This window comes from Panthera uncia, unplaced genomic scaffold (assembly GCF_023721935.1).
Source record: "Panthera uncia isolate 11264 unplaced genomic scaffold, Puncia_PCG_1.0 HiC_scaffold_1551, whole genome shotgun sequence".
Taxonomy (NCBI): domain Eukaryota; kingdom Metazoa; phylum Chordata; class Mammalia; order Carnivora; family Felidae; genus Panthera; species Panthera uncia.
In genome coordinates this window covers 19,042-44,141 of record NW_026058197.1, presented here as the reverse complement: position 1 = coordinate 44,141, position 25,100 = coordinate 19,042, and the positions used below count along the sequence as shown (strand labels likewise).

The window sequence follows — 25,100 nt, the reverse complement described above, 5'->3', positions numbered from 1 at the left end:
AATAGTCATTTCCCAAAACAGCCCCTCCTCCGCCTGCACAACCAAATAAAGTAACCAGTTTGGTGAAGCAATTTCAGCACCAGACCTGGCTGGACAGCTTCCGGATCCTCTGTGAATCCTGAAAATGCCACAACTCAAAAGGTGTACAGCCGGGGGCAGGGCAGGCAGCAAAAGCAGATCTTTCTTTCTTTTTCATTTTCTTTCTTTCTCTTTCTTTCTCTGCTTTTCTTTCTTTCTTTCTTTCTTTCTTTCATTCATTCATTCATTCCTTCCTTCCTTTTTTTCAACTCATTTAAAGATTTTTAGCCAGCGAGGGACATTTCTAAAAGTAAATTTAAATGCCTGGTCCTAGAAAAGGGAATGGGTAGCTAAGGGGTGAGAAGAGGGCTGACCGGAGATGGGTTCATGTCATTTATGTTTTTCTGGGACTGTCTCTGTGGCCTCTTGTAGTTCTGGTGCTTAATGTAGACATTTTCTTTATAATATACTATTGCCTGAGCCCGGCTGAGGGTAGGAATGGGGAAGGGAGGGCAGCTCAAGAAAAAGGGAAAGCTTATGGGGGGGGGGAGGGTGGTGGAAGGAAAGGAAGTTAACTGAACCTTAACTTGACAGCTATGTACAACACACCGGGCCCCCTCCACTCCCTTTGCTCCGGGAATCAATGCCTTCTTTTCATATTTGGTAGCTTGTGCGGTTTCTCCTCCTTATTGTGTGTGTGGGGGGTGGGGGGAAGAGGGTGCAGGGTGGAGAGGGAAGACGCATCGTTCATTGACAATGAGAAATTACGTGATTTGTCATGCGCTTGGATTGTGTTATTAGTATTATAATAATTACTATAAATATTAATAATAAAGTATTATCAGCGTTATTTCTTCTTCCGAGACTTTCCTTGCCCAATATTTACAAATACCGCACAGTGCCTCGGCGGAGGAGAAACAGAGTGAGGGGAGGGCAGATACGGAAAGAAGGAAGAGGGAAGAGAAGCCAGAGAAAAGTGGGAGGGGAAGGACGGAGGGGGATAAAAGCAAGGAAGGCCAAGATGCTGGACATGAGGGAGAGGAGAGGAGAGAGGGGCTCAACAATCAGGACAGTACCACCGTTTGCAAAAGGCCCTCGCCAGCTGTGTCCAAACAGGAGGAGGCCGCGTGTGCTCCTTGCGGACTGGGGGCCGGTGGTGGAGGAGGAGGAGGAGCGCGGGGACCCTGGCACGGGAGGCCGGGGGCCGAAGACGAAGAGGAGGCGTCGGAGGGGGCGCAGAAGGCGAAGTCCCGGGGCTGCCTCTCCAGTCGGGTTTCTTTGGCAGGGGCTGGGGCCTGGCCGCTCGCCGCTGGGGGCAGCCCCCGGCCGCCGCGGTTGCTGCTGCAGTGATCCCGCTCGTACTCCTCCTGAGCCCTCTGCATCTTCCGCTTCTTCATCCTCCGCTTGTGGATGTGGAAGGTGGAGAGGGACAGCACGATGAGGCAGAAGATGAGGGTGACCAGGACAATCAGCACCAGCGTGGACGAGAAGGACTGGAAGAGCTGCTGTCCCACCTGCGTGATGCAGGTGCCGCCGCCGCTGCCGCCTGCACCCGGGCCACGGGCGCTCGCGTTGCCGCCGCCGCTGGCGTTGGGGGAGGCAAAGGTCCGGTTGAGGAGACACGGCGGCAGCGCCAGCCTCAGCTCCTTGGGCGCCCTGGCACTCATCGGCACTGGGCGGGGAGGGGCCGGGCCCACCACACTTCCTCTCCCGGGCACACCGTTCCCACCAGCCAGGAGGAGGACGGAGCCCACGCCACCCCAAACTACTCCCTGGTGCGGGAGAGGATGACGCGCGAGCCAAGGGCTGAGGGGGCCACCGCGGGCGGGCGGGCGAGCCGGCCGGGAGGCGAGCGGCACGCAGGAGATCCTCTCCGGCCCCGCCTGGAACGCGAGTCCGCGCGCCCTTTTCCTTTCCCAAGGCACCAGGCTGCAAAGAGAACAGGCTGAGTTAGGACCCCGGCCGCTGCCCGGGGCCGTGCGGAGCGCCGGGAGGCTCCGCCAGCCCCGCAGAGCGGCCCCCCGGGCACGCTGCCCCAGCAGGGCGCCGCCCGCCGTCCCCACGGCCCGCGGACCCCGGCCCGCCCGCCCCCCGACCGCGCACCCGAGCCGCCGGCTTCGTGCTCGCGCCGCTCGCCGGGAAGGGGTCTGCGCCGGCACCGCGGAGGCACGGATTACTCAGCAGATAAGGCAGGCTTCCTGCGCCCTCCACAACTTTCTAATTGCAACCGACACACGGCCGCCTGGGAACGTGGTCCCCGCTTCCCAGAGCGCCGCCTCGCCTCTTTCCTTCGCCCTCCTAGTGGACGTCTTCCCGTGGATCCTGCCCTTCCCAGCACCCACCCCCCACAGCCCAGCGAGCCGACTCCGCTACGCAGTGCTCCCTTCTCTTCCCTCCCCCTCCAGACTCTCCTTCCCTGGCCGGCTTCAGGTCCCTTAAGTCCCGCGCCCCTGAGGGACCACAACAACCACATCCTACTCCGCCTCTGTCCGTGGTCACAGCTGACGCGCAAGATCGCGCTCCATCCTTTCTCCAGCCTTCTTCCCTGGTACCTCCCCCCGACCAAAAAAAAAAAAAAAAAAAAGCAGCTCAAACACCTTTTTCAGCTAAAGCACATCCCCGCAAACGCCCCCTTGTCCCCATCTCCCGGTGCCCCGCACTGGGCAGTATCCTCCTGCTCCTTTCTAGGGGGACTGGAAACGGAAGGCTAAGGGTTCTCGTCTGCAAAGTTTGGCGAACGGACCTTCTCTCCAGCCTTCCCGGCCCCAGCTCGAGGCTCTTCCCGGGCACCAGAGGTGGGGGGCGCGGCACCCAGCAGAGCCCCCCGACCGTTCTCCGGAGGCAGCTGCTAACTGTTGCAGTGCGGAGCGGAGAGGAGGCGTGCGAGCCGGGGCTGGGCAGGGTGGGGGTCGCGGCTCCCGCCAGGGGGGCCTGCGCAGGCCGCGGGAGCCGTCCTGCCCGCGGGCGTCCCGGGCCCCCGGCGGCCCGGAGCCTGCAGCCGCACCCCGTCCCTTACCTGGGGCCACCGGCTGGCTGCGGGGAGGGAGCCCCCGCCGCGCGGCTGCAGTGGCGGCTGCAGAAGGCGCGGAGTGAAGGGGCCGGAGACCGAGCCTCGCCGCCGCCGCCGCCGCCGCCGCCGCCGCCGCCGCCGCCGCCGCCGCCGCTTCGGGGAGCTCAGCTCGCAGCCTATTGCCAGAGAGGCCGGTGACGTCAGGCAGCCACCGCCAGGGCTCCGAGCCACCCCTCAGGCCCCCACCCCACCCTCATACCCCAACACCCCGGCCTGGCCCAGCGCGCCTCGGCCACACACATCCCCAGACTCCCTCTGCGTCCCCGCCAGGGGCCACCGACCGGGAGCAACCCCAGCAGCGCGCTCTGAGCAACCCACCTTCCGCCCTGCTCTGCCTGCGAAGGGGCCGAAGCTTCAGTTCTGGGGCTGCCCGACTCCTCGCCCACGACCCTTTGCCACATGGTCCCGGCAACACATTTTTTTAACACTCTAGACAGCCATCTCCCCCCCCCCCCACCTCCCCACCCCCACACACATGAGGGTTTGTTGGTTTGTTTGTTTTTTTCCCCCTCCTGTCTCGGCTATGAGGATGGCTCTCCTCTGGGAGCCTGTCTATCCTGGCCCCGGCTCCGGGCAGAAACTGCGGAAAGGTGAGAAACGAGAGGGGCATTTCGGAACTCGGGTGGCAAAACATGAAATGACAAACGGAACGTGCATTTAACGTCCAACGCTGCAAATGAACTGTTCTCCTCTCCACCCAGAGTCTTTGACTTCTCTCTCACTCCACCGGGCTCGTGATCCCACCCTGCTCGCTCACACGTTGGTCTTCGGGCCCGACACCCACTCGGTATATGAAACACTCTTTCTCTTCTGAAATCTAGACACTCACGAGCACACAAAGCACAGGCAAGGCTTACAAGGCAGGAAGACAACGCTCACTAAGAGGAGGGCAGAAGTAAACAGAAAATTCTGAATCTACCCCTCAGTTTACCACAGTGTTAACAACAGCCTTTCAGCACAAGGGAAAGGGAGAAAACTTCCTGGAAGATTTGCATCAGCCTGCCCAAATCTGGGCAGAGATTAATCAACTCTTGGTTCAGAACCCTTGGCAAAACATGAACGGTGTCTTTGGTGACAATAGCCAATTTTAAAATGAAGTATTGTCATTTTTCTACTAGAGAAACCGGCATGGAACAGCACCTCAAGACACCGTGTGATCTTTGAAAGCATCCAGTTGTCTTAGACAACGTGCCTTTCCTTCTTCCCTCCATCTTGTTTTATTCCCATCTTCGAGTCTAACACGATGCCTGTACGATATTTACTTGCAAGTTTGAGTGATGCAGTAAATACTGCTTTTTCCAGCTATGCATCTGAATTGAGAGATAGTAGGAATGACTGACACCTCCTTACCTGGTTGCAAGCAGAGGGTTTTATTTAAAAAAGAGAGTTTGACACTGGGAGTAAAAGGTTGTTTACGATCTGGGGGTCCCTTTTGACCCTGGTCCTACTCCAACTTCTCCTATTCCTCTCCTTGCTCATGACTTAAATTTGAAGGCAGAAATGCAGCATTTCTCCTCAAAATTCTGTTTTGATTTATTTGAAGAAAAGCCATCAGATTTTTCTTCAGAATTGTCTCAATAAAAAAAAAGATCCCTATTTAAGCTAGTATCGGTACATGCTGAATAATTCAAGATCATTTCAGAGCACAGATTAATGCCCTTGGCTGCCAGACTCACACAGTTAATGGTGGCCAATGACCCCAATGCTGGCTTAGCCTTCCTGCCTCGAGTGAGGGCACCCAATGCCATATTTGGACATTCTGACTCTGATGGGCTCAGTGGATGCAATGGTGAACCTTGTTCTCGTTGTGATCACTAAGTGAGACTTCACCATTAACACCTGCCATGTGATGCCCCATTTTTGTACACTCTCTCTGCTCCTGAAAAGTTGAGTCTAATCAACATTTTGTAAGGCAAATCCAATTTTGAATATTCCAAAAAGAGATCTGGCTATTTAAAGAGACTCTTTAGAAGCACTGTCTTGTTAAGCAAAGAATCTTTACATAATTAGACTTAACTCTCACTGATCTGTTTTCTAGACGTGGAAGTATGAGTTATCAGGTTTTCCCAGGGAGAAACATGCGTACCTTTGCAATATGTTGTAAGGGGATTACAACATATGTAACTCTATAAATATAAATACGTAAACATGTATATACAATGGGGTTCCTTTGGTACACCAAGTTTCTGGGATATATGAGTAGGCTGCCATTGTTCTTATTCTTTTGTTATAAATGATAACCATCTGTTATCCCACGACTGCTACAAGTGTCTGTGCCATTTTACTCAACCTAATAAAAGACATGGTCTTGCCTTGGAGAATTTATACTCTACGGCAGATGAATGTGGTCCACAAGACAATGGTATTTAACAGAAAATGATTTAGGTAAAGACATCAATTCTCAGGTGAAAAGCCCAGCACACTTTTCTTTTCCTTTCTCATTCACGAAGAGTAAGCTATAGGTTCATAATTTGTTCTTACCCAGAGAATGAATGGGCACACAGACTTGATGTCACTAGGCAGTGGAATTCGAGACCCAGGAACACCAGTGACCACAAATTCACACACCTCTTCATCTCTAGGAACTGAGCCCACTGAGTTGCTACGTGATTTTGGAACACCTGGCACGATGGCAAGTCTCTTCCAGACAACTGCTGCCACTGTTTTTGCCACCAAACTTACTGAGCCACACTTTCAAGACTGGGAGGGCCAAGAAGCTTCTGAGATTCCTGGAGTCTTCCCTTTGTAATAGGAAAGGCCCTCTTGACTTAGGCAGACTCCAAATACCCAGCCACATAAAATACTCACTCTCGACTTTGATGAGGGATCTCCATCCAGCGTAGAGAGAAGTGCCAGATGGGCACCTGGTACGTCAATCCAAAAGAAAGCATTGAATCAATAACAACAAATGCTGGGAGTATTATGATTTTCAAAATACCTATGTGCCAGGCTGTAATAGTATTAATCCTCAACCTAACTTTGCAAGGTTATTTTTGCCAAAATGCAAAATTATTTATTCATTCATTCATTCATTCACTCATTTGCTCAACAAAAAACGTTGACTACCTGCTCTATATGTCAGGAGAGGAAAGTAACGTTCAGAGCAGCTAAAGATAATGCCCGGGTCACTTAAGAGTAAGTATATTATGGAGATCAAACCCAAGCAAACTGATTCCAAAGTTAGTATTCTTTTCAAACTGGTGGTTGGTCTCTCTCCCTCTCTCCCTCTCTCTCTCTCTCAGACACACACACACCTCTATTTCTATCTCTATCCACAGGTGTGAACAAGTCAAACTAGAGAAAAGCACAGCTGTTTGGTTGAAGTAGAGGAGGGGAGATGCAAAGCCCCATTTCAGGGGTCTCCCCCGCCCCCCTGCAGCAGTGCACACTCGGCACCTTCCTTGAACTGAGTAGAGTCCAGACTGCAAAGCCCTCCAAGCACCAAGTTACCTAGGCAGGTCATTCTAGACCACAGGGCAGCAGGACACACACGAGGCTCCTTGCATTTACAGGGATTTTGCCAGAGGATGTTCAGACCCTGACATCCTCCCTAACCGTGTATCTGGACTACCCTGGGCCCTGCATCCCCACAGAGGCACAGTCTGTAAGTCATCAGGCTGCTGTTACATCAACTGCTGGCCCAGCCAGCAATTAGTTAATCAACAAAGTAGTGACTAAAGCTCCAGAGTTTGTTCAAGCTGCCTAGTTTTTTTCTTTTCTGGGTCAGTTTCTCATCTATAAAATGAAAATAAAAGCAGTATCTTTTCCGCAGTGTTATTGTATGCACTAAGCATATACTAAGCATTCAGAAGGGGCAGTTGTTTACATTATAAAGAAAACCACTAAGATTAGTATTTTATCTCTAACAGTAGAAGCACGATACTGTTTTGGACATCAAAAGTCAGGACAATTTTGGTAAGTTTGAGTATTCTTTATGGGAGGATAATCATGAAGGTAAATGGCTGAAAACAGTAATAGATAATGAACAATTCAAGGAACTTGAAATATTAATCCTAGAGATAGAAAGACACCACGGATGCATCAGAAAATCTTCAAATGTTTGGCGCATCGGCAAGAAAAGATGAATTTATGCTACTATTCTAGGAACTTAGAGGAGAACTGAAACATAGTGGAACAGATATAGGGTAGAAAATATATTTCGATTCACTATTTCAGTATTTCCAATACTGAAATGCATGCAGATTATCTAAACCAGCAGTCTTCAAAATGGGGGACTGAGATCTCTGAAAATATATTAAGATTTTGTTTCCAGGGATATATGAGTATGTATAGCTTTCAAGGAATCATTTCCCAAATCCTCAACCTCCATGTGTACTTTTCCAGAAAATGTATCTAAGGTTAAAATTCTTTGTCACCTCTCTGTGCATTTCTCCTACTTTACATAAGAGGAACCTATATTTACCAATCCTCACCAACCATGCATTACTCAGGGCATACAAACCTTTGGAGAACCAGACAAAGGAATACCGTGAGGTTGTATAATCCCCGACAAAGTGACAGCAAAGCATAAAGATCATGTGTAAGAGACATTGATGGGACAGAGCCATATTTCCTCCAGGTGACAGACTCATTTTAAGGCTCTCTATCTGTACATTGATTTATCTTAGAATTAGAATTGAGAAGTGAGATAGTTGTCACAGAGATACAAGTATTCAATTTATTTAAATTATTTAAATTGAAAAATGAATCCAGACTTTTTAACACAAAACATAAACCCAATTTGTCTATTTTGATTAACAATTTGAACTGCATTTGCCTGATAGGTAGTATGGAAAACATATAAATTGAGTGAACTAAATCTATCAATCTGATTTTTTTGACTAATACATTTAACGTACATACATGATAGGGAATATGCGAGAAATTACAAGTCATTCTTTGCAAATATTATGATCAGAAGTTTTAGATGACAAATTAAAATGTCCAAAGGAATCCATGATTTTCCAAAATTCTTTTATGAAGTATTCAGGAGGAGAAAAAAAATACTTTGAAGATTTCTATTCCAAAGTGTCCAAATCCTGTGACACCATCTGGAAAGTTTCAAATGCAAATTAGACCCATCGGGAGTGTCGTAAAGGAGATTTCATACTGGGGTAAGACTTGAAACCAGGTAGCTTCTCTAAGAAAGTCTGAAAGCCTACAGACCTTTATATACCTATCAGGGCACTTCTAATCTCTAGTTGCAGAAACATATGTTTTACCCTTTTACACCTCATAATAAAGCACTGTCTAATCAAGCCTAAGCCCCATTTATATCTGGTTATTTGTACCAAGTCAAGATTCATCTTACTACATTATCCTTGACTGCAAAAGTCATCCATTCAACAAAGACTGTGTGCCTACCACGTACCACAAATTGAACTAATGTATCTGTGACCAAGGAAAAGTCTCTGTAATCAGGAATTTGCATTCTAATTACATACACAATTATATTTTGATTACCTGGCCAAAGGCAAAACAATGCTAACATCCTTGTCTTCTCCTAATACTTTTAAATAAAATACCATTTGTATCAAAGAACAGAAGAATGTAAACCATCTAGACTGATGGATGTGAAGCTAGAGGGGTCAATGGGTAAAGATAGATGGACCAGCAGATGTCCAATAATTCATAAGATCAGGGGCACATGCTTCTTTCAAGTGCTGCAGGCTGTGAATCTGCCTTTTGTAAGAAAAATAAGCTGAAAACATTTCCACCATGCACAAAAGTACACCTAGATCAAGGTTTCTCAATCTCAGCAGTACTAGTATCTGAGGTCAAATAATTCCTTATTGTGAGAGACTGTCTTACGCATTACAGACTGTTGTGGTAAGCAGAATACTCCTCATCTTGCTTCCAGACGCCCCCCCCCACCTCCAATTATTCAATCAAAACTAATAGAGGGGCTGCTGTGAAGAGACTCTGTAGCTGTAATTCAAGTTCCAAATAGGTGACCTTAAAATATGGAGATTATTCAGATAGGTCTGATCCAATCAGGTGAGCCCTTGAAAAGAAGAGTTTTCTCTGGCTGCAGGCAGAAGAGGAAGTCAGAGATTCAAAGCACAAGGTAAGAGGGCTGCAGGGAGTTCAACATGCTCTTGTTGACTTAGAAGATGGAGGGGGACACGATCAAACTCAGGTGGGTGCCCCATAGGAGCTAAGAATGTCTGACAACCAGCAAGGAAACGGGGACCTCAGTCTTAAAACTGCAAGGGAATGAATTCTGCTAACAATGTCAATGGGCTTAAAAGTGGATTCTTCCTCTAGAGTTTCCATAGAAGAGCCCAACCTAACCAACACCTTGATTTCAGCCCTGTGATACTTTAAGTAAATAACCTGGTCAAGCACCCTTCCCAATCTCCCCAGAAGACTCACCTACAAAACTGTGAGTTAATAAAGGAGTGTTGTCATAAGCTGCTACATCACACAGCGACAGGAAAATGGTTTCTTCAGCAACATCCCAGGCCCCTACCCCCTAGAGGCCAGTAACACCATCACTGCATTACAGACCGTTGTGACCATCAAAAATAGTTCTAGACATTGCCAAATGTCACAAGAATGGGGGTACAAAATCACCCCTGGTTTGAAAACCACTGCCCTACACATACAACTTGTCTCTGTTTAGTTAGCAAACACTGGCCCGCAAGAAGAGACGGGCATCTTGAGCTCTACACACAATGTATGACAATTTCAACTACTGTTATCTCTGAGTTGTTGAATTTGACCAAGAGAGTCTCTTATGTAGAAGGAGACCATCAATAATTCTCTAAGAAATCAATCTATAACAAATTCAAAAAACATCAGGTCCCAGGGATCAATCAAGAACATTTGGAGAATAAAGAGTTCCAACAAAAATTGTTGCCTTCCATGTTGGTGTTTTGTTTTAACAGAGACAGCATGAGAAGGGGGGGGGGGGGGGGGGGAGGGAGGGAGGGAGAGAGAGAGAGAGAGAGAGAGAGAGAGAGAGAATGAATCTTAAGCAGGATCCAAGCTCAGCCCAGAGCCCAACACGGGGCTGGGGTGATCCCACAACCCTGGGATCATGACCTGAGCTGAAATCAAGAGTCACAGGCTCAACTGACTGAGCCAGCCAGGCACCCCTGTTGCCTTCCACGTTAAACAAAAATACATGCAGAGAAAGAGGAAATGATCTCACTAGATTTGATTATTAGCTTTGGATTTTGTTTTCTATAACAGAGAATATCTCAGCAAGAGACAAACACTTGGTTTAAGTCATAGATCTGTTGGTAGGCACACTCAGTGCTCTTGAAGATCCTGTTGGAGCACAGCGGTGGCAGGTGACTTATTGCACATGGTGGGTGGCCATCTCAATTCTTCCTGTTTCTCTCTCTTCCTCATGAAGCAAACATTACTGTATTTATTTTGATAATCAAGAAAGAAAGCTCAACGGCCTCATGCTTTCAACCTTTTGTCTCTTACAGTCTTTTTCCCCCCCTCCATTACCTATACATCATCTTATGCTTGCAAAAGAAAACAAATCAGACAATGTTGCAAAGTGTCTTTAAAATAGCCTGGGAGTGGGGCACCTGGGTGGCTCAGTTGGTTAAGCATCCAACTCCTCTCAGGTCATGACCCCATGGTTCATGGGTTCAAGCCCTGCGTTGGGCTCTGTGCTGTCAGCTCAGAGCCTGGAGTCTGCTCCAGATTCTATGTCTCCCTCCCTCTGTGCCCCTCCTCCACTCACAGTCTGTCTGTCTGTCTCTCTCTCAAAAATAAACATCAAAAAAATTTTTAAATAGCCTGGGAGTTATCAATCACCAAGTATGATGGGCTAGGAATAGGAAATAAACACGAGACAACCAAGATTTCTTCCTGCATGAGCACCTGGGTGGCTCATGGCTCAACTAGTTAAGCATCCTACCCTTGATTTTGACTCAGGTCATGATCTCACAGTTTGTGAGATCGAGCCTCATTGGGCTCCATGCTGACAGTGGGGAACCTGCTTGGGATTCTCCCGCTCTCTGCCCCTTCTTCTCTTCTCGTGCTCGCTCACTCTCTCTCTAGCTCTCTGTCTCAAAATAAACTTTAAAAATGAAGGTTTCTTCCTGCACTCCTTATTACCTTTTGTCCACATCAGTTGCTGTCAACTCTGCTTTTTATTTTTGTAATAGAACACATGGGGAATAAAGCCAGAGTGTTTCTGAGGAAGACAAAGGCAATAACCAAGTAGTAGGGGGCACGTGCTGATTGCATTTGATGTAATCAAATGAAACTCTGTGTTTCTGTTTGAAGAGAAATATTTTCTCTGCTGCTGAACAGAAATTTGATAGGTATCATAATTTTTTGGATCACTTTTTCTTAAAGGACATTCTTATATCCTTTTAAATCAGAAGAAAGGGTCAAGACAATCATTATAATATCTACTCTCAGACACATATAAAAATTCAAAAGCCAATTAATCATATAGTTTCTCTTTTCTCACAGCTTTTGCTTATTTTAGGCTGAAAGCCTAGAGACATGAAAAGGAGTAATATTTGGCCCCTTCTCTATTTCTCTTACTTGTATGTCTTTTCCTTTTTCTTCACCACCCATCCCTAGATCGCTAGACAGTTTCATATCTCTCTGGAGATGAACCAGAAGGGAAAATGGTAAAGGGATAGGAAAATTTTACTTCGACCGTTCTGTCCCAAGATGACGCTACACTCCTGGGGCCTAACAGATGTCCAGGTTGACTCAGGACGGAGAACTTCTTGCCTGACCTGGTTATAGTCACCCCTTTACGCAGCTGTCACTGCATTGACTATTTCTGTTGACTATTTCTTCATCACTAGGAATCTATTTTTTTCAGCTTCTAGCTTCTTCATCCTCAGGGGAAACCCTGGGAAAGAGTGTCCAACAACCACCTAAGAATTTCCCCACACAAAGAGCGAGAAAGCTGGGTATTTACACACTAACGGCATCTCTTTTGCTGCCAGCTAGCATTTTTCAAACTTGGAGGAACTATCCCAGCAGCGTGTTAGGGGTCCACTACAGGAGTCCTTTCCAGAACATTCAAGCTGACATCACGGCAGAATGCCCCCATTTAACCAATTCTGCCTCTCCAGCCTGTGACTCCTCGCTGTTGGGGCATCACCCTCAAAGTCCACTTTCAGGTATTTAAATAAATACATTACCGTATTTATTTTGGGAATCAAGAAAGAAAGCCAAATGGCCTTACGCTTTTCAGCCTTTTGTGTCTTAAAGTCTCTTCTCCCCCCCTCCATCGTCTATACGTCATTTTAGGATTGTAAAAGAAAACAGACAACACAGTGTTACAATGTGACTTTAAAAGAGCCTGATTCTTCCAGGATATATTAGCCAAGTCTTGCCGGTATGTTATTAATGATCTTTTTTCCCCCCCTGGGGCAGGGAAAGTATTTTCCCAGGAGTTCAAGCTGAGTTCTGACCCCAGTTATTGTCCTCCAATCTATGAGGCAAGTAAAGGTAAACCTTGAAAAACTTAAGTGTCACCTCACAAGGTGCCTGCCTCTGCATCATTTCTAGGCACTGACAATCTGCTGTCCTATAACAATGGGGAGGGAACCATTTTCGTCGACCCAGGGGTTCAGGACAATCCGTTAACTCAAAGTTCTCACAAGGATCAGTCCCAAATATCCCCATCTCAGGTCTCAGGTCACATTCCTCTCGTATCGAGACCCTGGATTTCAGCATGGGAGACTCGCCAGGGCTGAGAATCCTATGTCTGCAATTCTACCTCTTTCACACTCACATCTGCACCTGTCAGCAGCTGGATCTGCCTTCTGGCCACAGGAAATATGGGTTCTTTAAATGCCGAATTAAAGGTCTTCTGGGCTTCACATGGAGAATAATTTGATGGTGAGCTGAACTGAGGTGGTCTTTTTCCTCCAGTGCCGCTGTGACGATCAGTATCAGTCCCAGAGTCCTCATAATTACCACTGCCACCATATCTAAAAAATGCTGGAGATAGTCTATAAGCCTGTTTCCCTTTCCAATTCACCAGAAATGAAAACATTCATTAACTGTGATGCTTGGCATGGCAGGGATTATCATCACCTCTCTTATCTAGTTGGTAAGCGCCTTTGTTTTTGTTTTTGTTTTTTATAATCTGGTTGGCAAGTTCCAGAATCGTATCGTAAGCGACTTCTTCCTTGGACCTCTTCCTTGGCCGACTGTCTTGGTCCGGTTTCCTCCACAAGGAGGCGCTGAGGAAGGATTTGGCAGCTGCAGAGAATACCAGTAAGGTAATGACCGAAGAAGAGCTTCCAGTGAAGGAGCAGAACAAAAAGCCAGTTACCATGAGATTTCAATCCCACGGGGAAATTTGGGAAATAGTGTCGAATGCGTGCTTTAGAATCATCCCAGCTTAGAAACAAGGGAATTGTGCTATTTCTAAATATACACATACACCTCAACTTCCCATCTCAAGTCAATCTTGTTTCAACACTGCTCCAGAGGGGTTAATGCTCTGACACATCTAGCCTACTTCACCCCTGGGCAGAACGGCACCCTCCCATTCTAGCAAAATCGTTAGGAATAGAGTCATGAGTAATGAGAAGTCGGCAGGAGCACACAGAAAGGGAAGGGTCTGAGGGTCACGTGTGAAGTACTGAGGACATCTGTTAAAGCCGCTCCATGTGGACAGCAGTGACCCGAGAGAAACACCCATATACCTTTGCCCACAATGAGAGTAAGGAGCGCGGATCAATGCAATTTGAGAAACACTCCCCTGATTCTGCCACGAGAACAATCCGTCAGACTTTCGTCCTCTAGATCTCTTGCCTAACAATCTGACCCACACATATGGAGCTCCCCTCCCACCAATACCTGCACTGTTTCTGTTGACTACAGAGCTTCTCCATAGAGAAGTCAATCCCCATCTAGGCAAAGCAGAGGAGGGAAAAGGTAGACCCTCAGCACAGCAACACCCAACTCCCAGGAAATATTTCACCGCTCTCCCCGTCCCTCCCTCATTACGACTCTTCTTTGTATCTTTGATATGGCTAAGGGACAAGGATCATGAAGGGGGTTATTGCACATTTCTGTTACAAGTTATCCCACATAAAAATGAAGACTAGTGAGATGCCCGGGTGTCTCAGTTGGTTAAACATCTGACTCTTGGTTTCAGCTCAGATCATCATCTCATGGTTTTGTGGGTTTAAGCCCCATGTTGGGCTCTGCACTGGCAGGGTGGAGCCTGCTTGAGATTCTTTCTCTCTCCCTCTCTCTCCGCCCCTCCCCCACTCTCATGGTCTCTTTCTCTCTCAAAATAAATAAATAAACTTTAAAAAAATGAAGGCTGGGGGCACCTGGGTGGCTCGCTCGGTTAAGCGTCCGACTTCAGTTCGGGTTGTGATCTCACAGTCCGTGGGTTCGAGCCCCAGGTCAGGCTCTGTGCTGAAAGCCCAGAGCCTGGAGCCTGCTTCAGATTCTGTGTCTCCCTCCCTCTCTGCCCCTCCCCTACTCACGCTCTGTCTCTCAAAAATGAATAAACATTAAAAAAAATTTTTAATAAAAAAATAAAATAAATAAATAAATGAAGACTGGTTTCACATTATCTGTAGTAATTCCATACCTCAGTAGAAATGGAGGCAGCAAGAACCTGGTCTGATACCCTCTCATAGTAGTAACGGAGACTACAGCCTTAACTGAACTTCTCCAGACACGGTCTTTGTAGTGAACGTGTAGACAGTTTTCAAGGTGATTTTATAATGGATGGTGATGAGGACTGGAAGGGACTGCAGAGGGCCTGCACTGACTGCACTTTACATGGGTTCCCGTTTAATCTTTACATCAGCTGTTTGACCTAAGTTTGGCTATCTCCATTCCTATGGAGGAATTGGGTTTAAGCCTTGCCCAAAGCACATACTCTATTAGCAACTGGCTAGGCCCAAACTTAAATGCTTGGCTGTATGGCTCCAGAGCCCACAATCATTCCATTAAACCAAGGACAGAGATCAAAAACTCCAAATGCTAGTAGGGACCAGGAAGAGAAAATACATGTATGATATATGACAGGGTGTATCAGAATGAAAATGGCTAACTGGACTATATTCAAAGCCAACCAAGCAAAACAAGATACCATCATCTTGAACTGGGTTCAGGCCCATGAGCCCCTAATTTGTTGATTTAGACCAAAGTCATTGTAGAAAATTTGAAGGAAGACCCTAGTTATGGACTAGGCATGGACCCTAGTTCACCCACCACTAATTCTGAAAATTGTGACAAATCATTTAATTTCTGTCTCAGTTTCTACTTCCGTAACATGGGGATAACAAACTCCTGTGTGGTACAAAGTCAAGATTTCAAAATTTGTATAAAAATTTCCTAGCACACAGAAGGCATTCTACAAACAGAAATTCTTAAATTCTCCCATATACAGTCGTATTTTAGTCTAGTCCTCTCCCCTTTCTTTAAACCTCCCTCTCTATTCCTAATGATTTTATGGCACAGACAGAAGATGATGATGATGGGGACATCCAGAGTATATAGGGTTCTACACAGATTTCACAGATTATTTACAACTAGGGAGGTATGGAGGGCTAGTGACAGAAAAGCAATCTTTGTCTGACTCTAATGCTGAATTGATAGAGAAACGTCAGGCAGAAGAGGACAGAGAACCACTGTCCCCTCGGGTCTGAAGGGTTAATGAGAAAAGGAAGCACAGATATTTTTTGATATCCTATGCCATTTCATTATTGGAAACACAGGTATATTTTCTTTAAAATAAGTTTGTGATCATTAACATTCAGAAGCCAAAAATCAAAACAGGACAGAGAGTCCAACAAATAGTCTTATATTATTTTTGTATCACAGAATACATTTTTGCAGTTTTGTGTTGGTTTACAAAAATCTTTCAAGTGTTTCTTAAATCCCACCACAGGAGTGAGATCATATGGTATTTGTCTTTCTCTGACTTATTTCACTCTTGTCATTATAAATAGCAAGATTTCATTCTTTTTTGTGGCTGAGTAATAGTCCCTTGCGCGCATGTGTGTGTGTGTGTGTGTGTGTGTGTGTGTGTACAAATATACACATATATACATACATCTTTTTTTAAGTTTTTATTTCAATTCCAGTATAGTTAACATATACAGTGTAAAATTAATTTCAGCTGTACAATATAGTGATTCAACACCTCCACACATCATCTGGTGCTCATCACAAGTGCATCCTTAATCCTCATCACCTATTTAACCTATTCCACATCCACCTCCCCTCTGGTGACCAACAGTTTGTTCTCTATAGTCAAGAGTCTATTTCTTGGTTTGCTTCTCTTTTTTCCCTCTTATTTGTTTTGTTTCTTAAATTTCACATGAGTGAAAAACATATGGTATTTGTCTTTCTCTGACTGGCTTATTTCGCCTCGCATATTACACTCTAGCTCCACCTATGTCATTGCAAATGGCAAGATTTCATTCTTTTTTAGGCTAAATATTACATTATATGTATGTGTGTGTGTGTAAATACCACATACACACACACACACACACACACACAAACCATATCTTCCTTTTCCATTCATCAGTCAATGGGCACTTGGGCTGTTTCCATAATTTGGTTATTGTAAATAATGCTGCTATAAACATTGAAGTGCATGTATTTTTGTATTCTTTTGGTAAACATCTAGTAGTACAACTCTGGATCATAGGGTGGTTCTATTTTTAACTTTTTGAAGAACCTCTGTATTGTTTTCCACAGTGGCTGCACCAGTTTGCATTCCCACCAACAGTGCAAGAGGGTTCCCCTCCCTCCAAATCCTCATCAACATCTATTCTCTCTTGTGTTGTAGTTTTTAGTCATTCTGACAGGTATGAGGTGATATCTCATTGCAGTTTCGATTTGCATTTCCCTGATAATGAGTGAGGTTAAGCACCTCTTCATGTGTCTGTTGGACATCTGTATGTCTTCTTTGAAAAAAAGTCTATTCATGTCTTCTGCCCATTTTTGATTGGACTTTGTTTTTTGGGTGTTGAGTTTTTTAAGTGTTTTCTGTATTTTGTATACTAACCCTTTATCAAGTATGTTATTTGCAAATATCTTCTCCCATTCAGTAGGTTGCCTTTTAGTTTTGTCGATTGTTTCCTTTGCTGTGCAGAAGCTTTGTATTTTGATGAAGTCCCTAGATTTTATTTTTGTTTTTGTTTCCCCTGCCTCAGGAAACATATCTAGAAAGGAGATGCTATGGCCTATGTCAAAGACGTTACCACCTGTGTTCTCCTGTAGGAATTTTATAAGTTTCAGGTCTCACATTTAGGTTTTTAATACATTTTAAATTTGTTTTTGGGTATGCTGTTAGAAAGCGGTCCATTTCATTCTTCTGCACGTTGCCGTCCAGTTTTCCCAATACCATTTGTTGAAGATACTGTCTTTTTCACCTGGGATATTTTTTTCCCTTTGTCAAAGATTAACTGACCACACAGTTGCGGGTTCATTCCTAGGTTTTCTATCCTGTTCCATTGATAGGCCTATTTTTGTGTCAGTACCATACTGCTTTGATCACTACAGCTTTATAATATAACTTCAAGTCTGGAATTGTGATGCCTCCAGCTTTGCTTTTCCTTTTCAAAACTGCTTGGGCTACTTGGGGTCTTTTGTGGTTCCATACAAATTTTATGATTATTTGTCTAGTTCTGTGAAAAATTCTGTTGGCATTTTGACAGAGATTGCATTAAATCTCTAGAGTGCTTTAGCTAGTACAGACATTTTAACAATGTTTGTTCTTCCAATCCATGAGCATGGGATGTCTTTCCATTTCTTTGGGTGGTCCTGAATTTCTTTCATCAGTGTTTTATAGTTTTCAGAGTACAGGTCTTTCACCTGTTTGGTTAGGTTTATTCCTAGGTATCTTATCATTTCTGGTGAAGTTGTACATGGGATTGATTCCTCAATTTCTCTTTCTGCTGCTTCATTATTGATGTACAGAAATGCCTAACTAATAGTTACCCAGAGGTGGGGGTGGGGGGGACACGAATGGGTGAAATAGGTGATGGGAATTAAGGAAGGCACTTGTATTGAGCACTGGCTGTGGTATTGAAGTGCTGAATCATCAAATTATACACCTGGAATCAATATGACACTGTATGTTCAGTAACTCAAATTTAAGTAAAAACTTTAAAAAAAGCACTGTCAAGTGTACTTTAAGAAAAAGTCACAGTTTACTTAGGGTGAAATAAACTATACCAAATTGATTTTCTTCACCAAAACTCACAAGCAATATTTTCTGTACTATTTCTAGATAAACCAAGAAGCACTTATTTTTGTAGGGTTTTCAGGTTTTACTTATAAGTCACAAAGAGGCGACAGATAACAGACATGGAAAAAGACAGAAGAAAACAGGCAAATCAGCTTTCAGGACTCATGGACTCTGATGCTGTCCTGACCATGAAAGAGAAGTGTCCAAACTCAACAAAAGAAAGTAAACAGCAACAACCAGAGGCAGAACAACAAAGGCAGGCTGTTCCATTCAAACTGTAACTGCAACCTGTTTCCTTAAGTTCACTTGACAAAGGCAAAAATCTACTCTGAAATCCTTTTTTGGTGAGCTCATATGTTTCTCTCCCTGTCTGGTAATTCCCCTAAACTGTTCACTACACATTTTTAACAACATACTTAAAACTTCTAGTGTTCAAAGGTCAGTAGCAAACATTGCCGTAACATTTTATAAAATGCATTCCTTCCCCCTACACTTCTTCAAAATTCATTTCGTCAAAGAACTGATAACCTAATACCCGGTTACTGGTTCTACAGCGGTAATGAATGCTACAACTAAAATGAGGACTAAAGCAAATTCTAAATGCCAGGAGCAGAGATCTCACAGAAGTGTGGCACTTTTAATGCTATCTTCTGGATGAACAGTTAGGTCTTCAAAGTGAGAGAGTTCAAATGGGAGCCATTTAAATAGGCAGATTATCAATGACTAATGTCCTGAATGGGAGGCCCATAGGTCAAGATATTCAGTAATGAAGGGGCCTACCTACCTACACCTACAGCTTTTCTGGAAGCTGCTTTGAAATTTCTTTGAGATTTTTTCAGATATCAAATATAAGCGAAAGCCTATTTTTAAAGTCTCTTAGGTATTTTCACTTGTTTCTGAATTACCTGTAGGAAGCTCTGACTTAGTTGTGCTGACTTTGATGTGTATGTGTCCATCATTATTAAATTCAGATCATGTTTCATGTCAAAACTTAGGTTAAGCAAAGCCAAGTTACCTCACCTTTGGTTTGTCAAAGTGTTCCTCCGGTATGCTTTGAGACACTTCACCTAATTTTTATAGCCTTCAGTCTCAACCTTCATCACAGAAATAAATACATATGACCTTCAGCCATGCATAAACACTAGGGAAAAAACTGACACCTGGCAGACAGAGGGCGTCATAAATGGGGGGTGGAAGCTCCATATCTTCCCTTCCACGTTCTCCCCACTTGCCTCTTTAACAATGCGGCTGAGCTGAGAGCAGGTCAAGGTTATGCAAATCCCCCCATGTTCAAGCCAGCATGGTGCTCCTCCGATGTTTTAAATGTGAGCCGTCCCATGACAAAGGTTATCGGCGAGAAGCATTTAAGAGTTTTCAGGTACTGTCTGAGACTCTGTCTTTCTGTTCCTGAACAATGTGCTCCAGGGTTGGAACTCTTAGTCTCCTCAGGAAATCTCAGACATTAGCTGACATTCCAGGTTACCTTGCTGGGCTCTACGGAACTTTCCGGGAAGTTTCAACTAACTATCAGGCTTGGGTGCCAAATGTGTGGCTTCCGCAAACCAAAATCCGTGGTGACCTTCAATATATTCCATCAATTCACTTAGTGAACAAAGCAGGGAAGTCAAGTGTCCGGCTGCAAAGAAAACATCAGAGGTCTGCCCCTGGAGATTTTCCCCAAGGCTCTTGTAAAAGAACACGTTTAAGAACCACAACACTAACAAGAATCTGTTACCGCACTACAGACTACAAATGCCCGGACATCTACACACTTACCCCACCTAATATTTGTGTCACTATACTATCTGAACATAAAACAGGTGCTTGTAGGAGGTCCACTAAAATTTCAAAAGCGTCATTCCTGCCTGTCCACTGAAGATGGCCAATTTCCTTCTGTTCTTTGACCCTTTCCTCATTGTTCTGAAAGAGGACAGAAATTACACTGCCACACTCCAAAAGCAGGTGCAGCAGCTGATGGGAAAAAATGAGCTTTCTCAACTGTTCCTAATGCAATGCAAAAGATATTCCCATAAAGTCTATTGCTTTTTCCAAACACCGCGTCATTTAAGGCGCCGGCGGAACAGAGGGTGCAGATAGCTTGGAGGCAATCATCGGAAAGTCTAGAGGCAACAGCTTCAATTTTGGAAGAAACTCCACTGCACTCAACGTAAGCCTGGCTATGACAATATTCCGTGTTTAATCCCCACTTCTGAGCACAGTGTGAAGATGCACAGCCAAAATGTCTGCACCGGCTTCCTGAGGTAGGAAGCCCCCAAATCTCTCTCTCAGGTGAGGAGATTTGTCGACAAACTTCACCAAAGCAGGCAGCTGCTCTTCTCCTGCTATGTCCACCACGTGGTCAGTGAGAATAGAAAGGAAGTGAGCGTCTCCCGCTTCCCTGAGGGTTTCTTCCGGAATGCAGCTCTCACATGTCTAGCACCTGTATCTGCTCTTAACTGCCATGGTCTCGAAAAGGCTCCTCAGCATCTCTTCACTGGAATCTATCCAGCACTCAGGCAGTGCTGGGAAGTTCTTAGGAGTAGAGAACTTCCAAAAAAAAAAAGGAGTCCACGATGCCAGCAACGTCTTGTCCATCCAGAGGGAGACAGGTTTTGGTTTCCCATAAGAATCCAAATTTCAGATGAAGATTTTGAGTATTCGGTGTTTTCCTTCTCTTTAAGGATTAATTTGAAGGGAAAGGTCTTCATCTTCTTCTTAACCCCTTTCTTCTGCACTGAGGCTCTGAGCATTGCTGCTGTTTCTCCATGTTTCTGTTCCTGCTTCGAAGTTTCATCCATTTTCTTTTTCTGTTACAGTGTCCTGATTTCACCTTCACTCAATTCTTTGTCTTCTGTGTCTACTTTGTGGATTGTTCAAATGTCTAGTAAGATCAAATACTGTTGGTATTGCATTATCTTGAAGAACCGCCCTCTAAAGACTAGTTGTACAGATCATCCAGGTCTCAACGTGTTTGACACGTAATCGATAACGTTTATTTACTTGATCGGCTGTTTCCTCTTCTACGTTTGCTCTCCTTACAACGATCCACCCACTTCTGGCATCTGGCATGTTTGTGCAGGAACCTGAGGAAGGCCAGGTCTGACTGCCTGTCCACATGCATTGGGGGGCAGCACAGAAGCTGAGCATCTTCGCTGCCCCCTGGCCGGCCCAGCCCTCTCCTCCCCACCACCTCCAAGCAGCTGCCTGCCTGTCCTGGGTTCAGCAGGTGCCTCAAGTGTAACTCTTTTCTTCTTAGGGATTTGACTAGGTAACACCAAGAAACTGACTTTTCTCCTCCTTTAATAAGAAGTAACAAGCAAACTCTTGGGATTATGATGGCATCACATCTCACAAGAACTTGCTCTTAGACCGAGATTTCCAGTAAGGGCACTGAAATGTAGTACACTGTAATCCATTATTTAAATCAGGTATTATGTCAACAGGAGCTCATTTGTTTTTCAGAACATTAGCACAATTCAAAATTATTTTCACATCTAATGATAGAAAGTTGCCTTCAAGTTCCTTACCACCATCTAGGAATTAATTCACTAGGAGCAAAACCCAAGACAAATTTAAGAAGGCTAATGTCCCTCCCAGGCCCATAGTTAGCTGTCATTTCAACAGCGACAAGCCAGGAACTCTGTTTAGCTGCATTGTGCATGTGAGAGAGAAAAAAAAGAGGGAGAAAGAAGCAGTCTGTGGATCTTCCTGGCCCAGTGACCTGGGTCTACCTCCATTATAACATTTATTACATGGCTGAAATTATTTACCTATATGCACAACTCCTTCATTGGACAGCAAGGCCGTGGAAGGCTGTCATCATGTTTGATTTCTCTCTGTACCGTCTAGAATAGATGCGTCATAAATGAAGGCCTCATATATACTCGCTTTCATTAGTAGCTTTTAGCCTCCTTCCAAAAGTTGTGCAAAGATCTGAACAGGTGGATTTGAGTTTTGCTCGTTCCATGTCCTCTGGTTCATCTTTCTGTGGAGGTCACGATGAGGATCAAAATGGTCAAAAGAGGAAGCAGGAGCAGTCAACAGAGGCAGAGCTCCCAAAGATAAGGTGTGGGGGGGAGTTACATCTGAAAGTGCTTCTTAACATGTCCTTACCCCAAACTTGCAGACTAGAGAGAGAGTGACAGGCAAGGAAGTTATCAGTAGTGCAGGGATAGGGGACAGCTACTGCAGTATATACAGCTTCTGCAAACATGATCCTTCCTAATCCTTGGCACACCACTACGGGATAGAGGATTATCTCCATTTTAGAGAGGGAGAAGATGAGAGGTTAAATAATTTGTCCAAGAGCACACAAGGGCTAAGGGATGAAGCCAGAATTCAAACCCAAGTCTGCCTGTATCCAAAGCCTGCTCCTTCCATTAATCCAAGGTGTCTCTTCGGAAGATACTACCTAGAAAGCCACTGGACTTGTGGATATATCCTCCAGTGTCCAGGTCTCTTGGTCCCAGCGGTGATTCCACTTGGGTGGGTCCCTTGAGCCCTAAAGCCAGGAGGTTCAGGTCTTAGGGCAGAGCTGGTGTGATCTAGGCACTTCCTGGGACCCACAGAGTTAACTTGCCCTCGGCTCAGGTTATGGCTGCTGTGTTTTCAATGATCCAACATCCAGTGGGTGAGCTGTGGTCAGTTTTATAAAATGCACCAAGTACTATTATTTGTTTCTATACTGACAATCTGTGTTAAATGCTCTACCAGGCCTTATATAATTTATATGTGCTTATGTGCAGGCCAATTGTCCAAAGGACCTCTTTCTTCCAGCCGGGGCTCTGGCTCTATCTGGGATGTCAAGTGGGACCTTGCTGGAGCCTGAAGTTCTCGTTTTGCACAGCCCATCCTCTCTAAGGATTTGGCACAGAAGCTGTCCTCAGAAGATTTACAGCCTGGAACTGGACGTCTGCCTACTCCTGGCTTATTTCATGGGAAGAACAAAAACCCCAAACACCACCTAACGGAGGAAATGGAATCCGTGAGAATTCAGGAGTAACTCCTGGGAGGGGCCAAGAGCTCACGTTCCTCCTACACCTCCTCTTACTAGAAGCCTCTCTCAACAATCTCATTAAGCTTATCCGTTCTTCTTAAGCATTTTTCAGCATAGCCTTTCTGTGGGCTGCGTGGTCCTAGACAGCAGAACTGACACCAGTGAATGCTAGCTATGGGAACAATTGTGACTGGGGGCAGCTGAGCGGCTCAGTCTGACTCTTGATTTCAGCTCAGGTCATGACCTAATGGTTCATGGGTTCGAGCCCCAGGTCGGGCTCTGTGCTGTGTGAGCTCAAAGCCTGCTTCAGATTCCCTCTCCCTCCCTCTCTCTGCCTCTCCCCACTCATGCACGCACTCACGTGCTCTCTCAAAATAAGCTTAATTAAAAAAGAAAAAAGTAACAATTCTGATCGAACATAAGACCAAACTTCCAAATAACTCCGGGTGAATGGGGGAAGTTATTAAACTGGAAGAGATTTGAGATCAAATTCTATTAACTTCTAAAGTCAAAGTCCTAATTCCATGATTTTAGATTTTCAAATGTAACCAGTTATCTTGCAGGGGCTGAGGAGAGGGGAGATGGGAGAGCTAAGTTTTATCGAAATCTTCATGCTTGGAGGACTGTGACCTAGTGGTTCTCTCAGCGAAGAATCCTAAAAAGTCCAGCATGGCCCTGATTGCCTGAAGAAAGGTCTGCGAAGGATCAGAAACCAAATGGACTTCAAGGGGAATGGTTTCTGAGAGGAGCAAGTCAGTGAAGCATCAGTTACCTTGAGCTCAATCCTGACTCTCTAACCCAGAAAGTAAGACAAGCCCATCCCACCTCCACTCCCCACAAATGAAACACATTTCTAATGGTAGACTCACCATTTGTGAGTCCCTGATGCCAGAGCTGAGGCTGACTTAAAATCAGAAGCTTGTAGAACAAGGATGAGGGGTGCAGGGAGGTTAGGAATGGGCAGACAGCACATTAAAGGTATGGAGCAGGCTGGGACTAGGCTGAATCTCGTGGGCACTGGATTCCCACCGCAGACCTGCACACCATGCCCCACCCTGAAGCAGCAGGCCCACTCAACATAAGAGATAATGACCACCCGCACCTCAACTTTGCCGGAGGTCAGTCCTACCCCAGTGTCCGCAAAGGTACAAATAACCTGATCACATTCTCTTCCTCCCTTCCTCCCCATCTCCCAGGCTCCACGGATACCAGTGTGGGAAAGTATGTGACACTACATATAAGGCTTTCAATGTCTAAATGCTGAGGCTATTTTCCCTGACACTAGATTTCTCTGCCTTTTTGATTTATCGTGACACTGTGGCCTTCATTGACCTTCAGGAACAGCAGGTTGCTTGATAAAAGGCACTGGCTTTGGGATCTGGCAAATCTGGATCTGAAATCTATCCTTGCCATTAACCAACCATGCTACCAGGGATTTATTTTTTAAACTCTCTGAAACTCAACCTCAATTTGTTCATCTGTGAAATGGGAATCAGAAAGGACTCCCTGAAAGGACTCAGAATTGGGATCAGGGAGGATTCAAGGGTGAGAGTTATAGGAGATGCCCAGAGATGTTCAGTAAATGTTCACTCTCTTCCTCTTCCAACCTTCTGTGTCTCTCTGACAGGGTGTGACACTTTAAAAACCGAGTACATTTTCACTGATGGCTATGTGATCTATATAAAATAAAGCACCTCCTGCCAAGTAAATAAATAGAGGAGAGCATGTACTCATTCCTGTTCTAATTTAATCTGTCTGAGTGCCTGGAGGTCTTTTCGAGCTAAATATTGTTTTCACTCTGACCTTGGTACAGCGTTCCCATTGAATTTGTCTCAGTTCGT

General features: G+C 45.2%; 1 protein-coding gene and 1 pseudogene across 1 annotated transcript; both read right to left on the bottom strand.

Annotated features, from left to right (window-relative positions):
* Positions 1-877: 877 nt before the first annotated feature.
* LOC125917168 (uncharacterized protein C11orf87-like) lies at positions 878-1,706 on the bottom strand. The gene has a single exon (XM_049623433.1). It carries the CDS (start codon positions 1,683-1,685, stop codon positions 1,083-1,085), a length of 603 nt encoding a protein of 200 aa, XP_049479390.1. The 5' UTR covers positions 1,686-1,706; the 3' UTR covers positions 878-1,082.
* Positions 1,707-19,139: 17,433 nt separating this feature from the next.
* Positions 19,140-21,410, bottom strand: LOC125917166 (52 kDa repressor of the inhibitor of the protein kinase-like; annotated as a pseudogene).
* Positions 21,411-25,100: the final 3,690 nt, after the last annotated feature.

Excerpts from the sequence above, each read along its gene's own strand:
- LOC125917168 (XM_049623433.1), bottom strand. The coding sequence starts at position 1,685 with ATGAGTGCCAGGGCGCCCAAGGAGCTGAGGCTGGCGCTGCCGCCGTGT.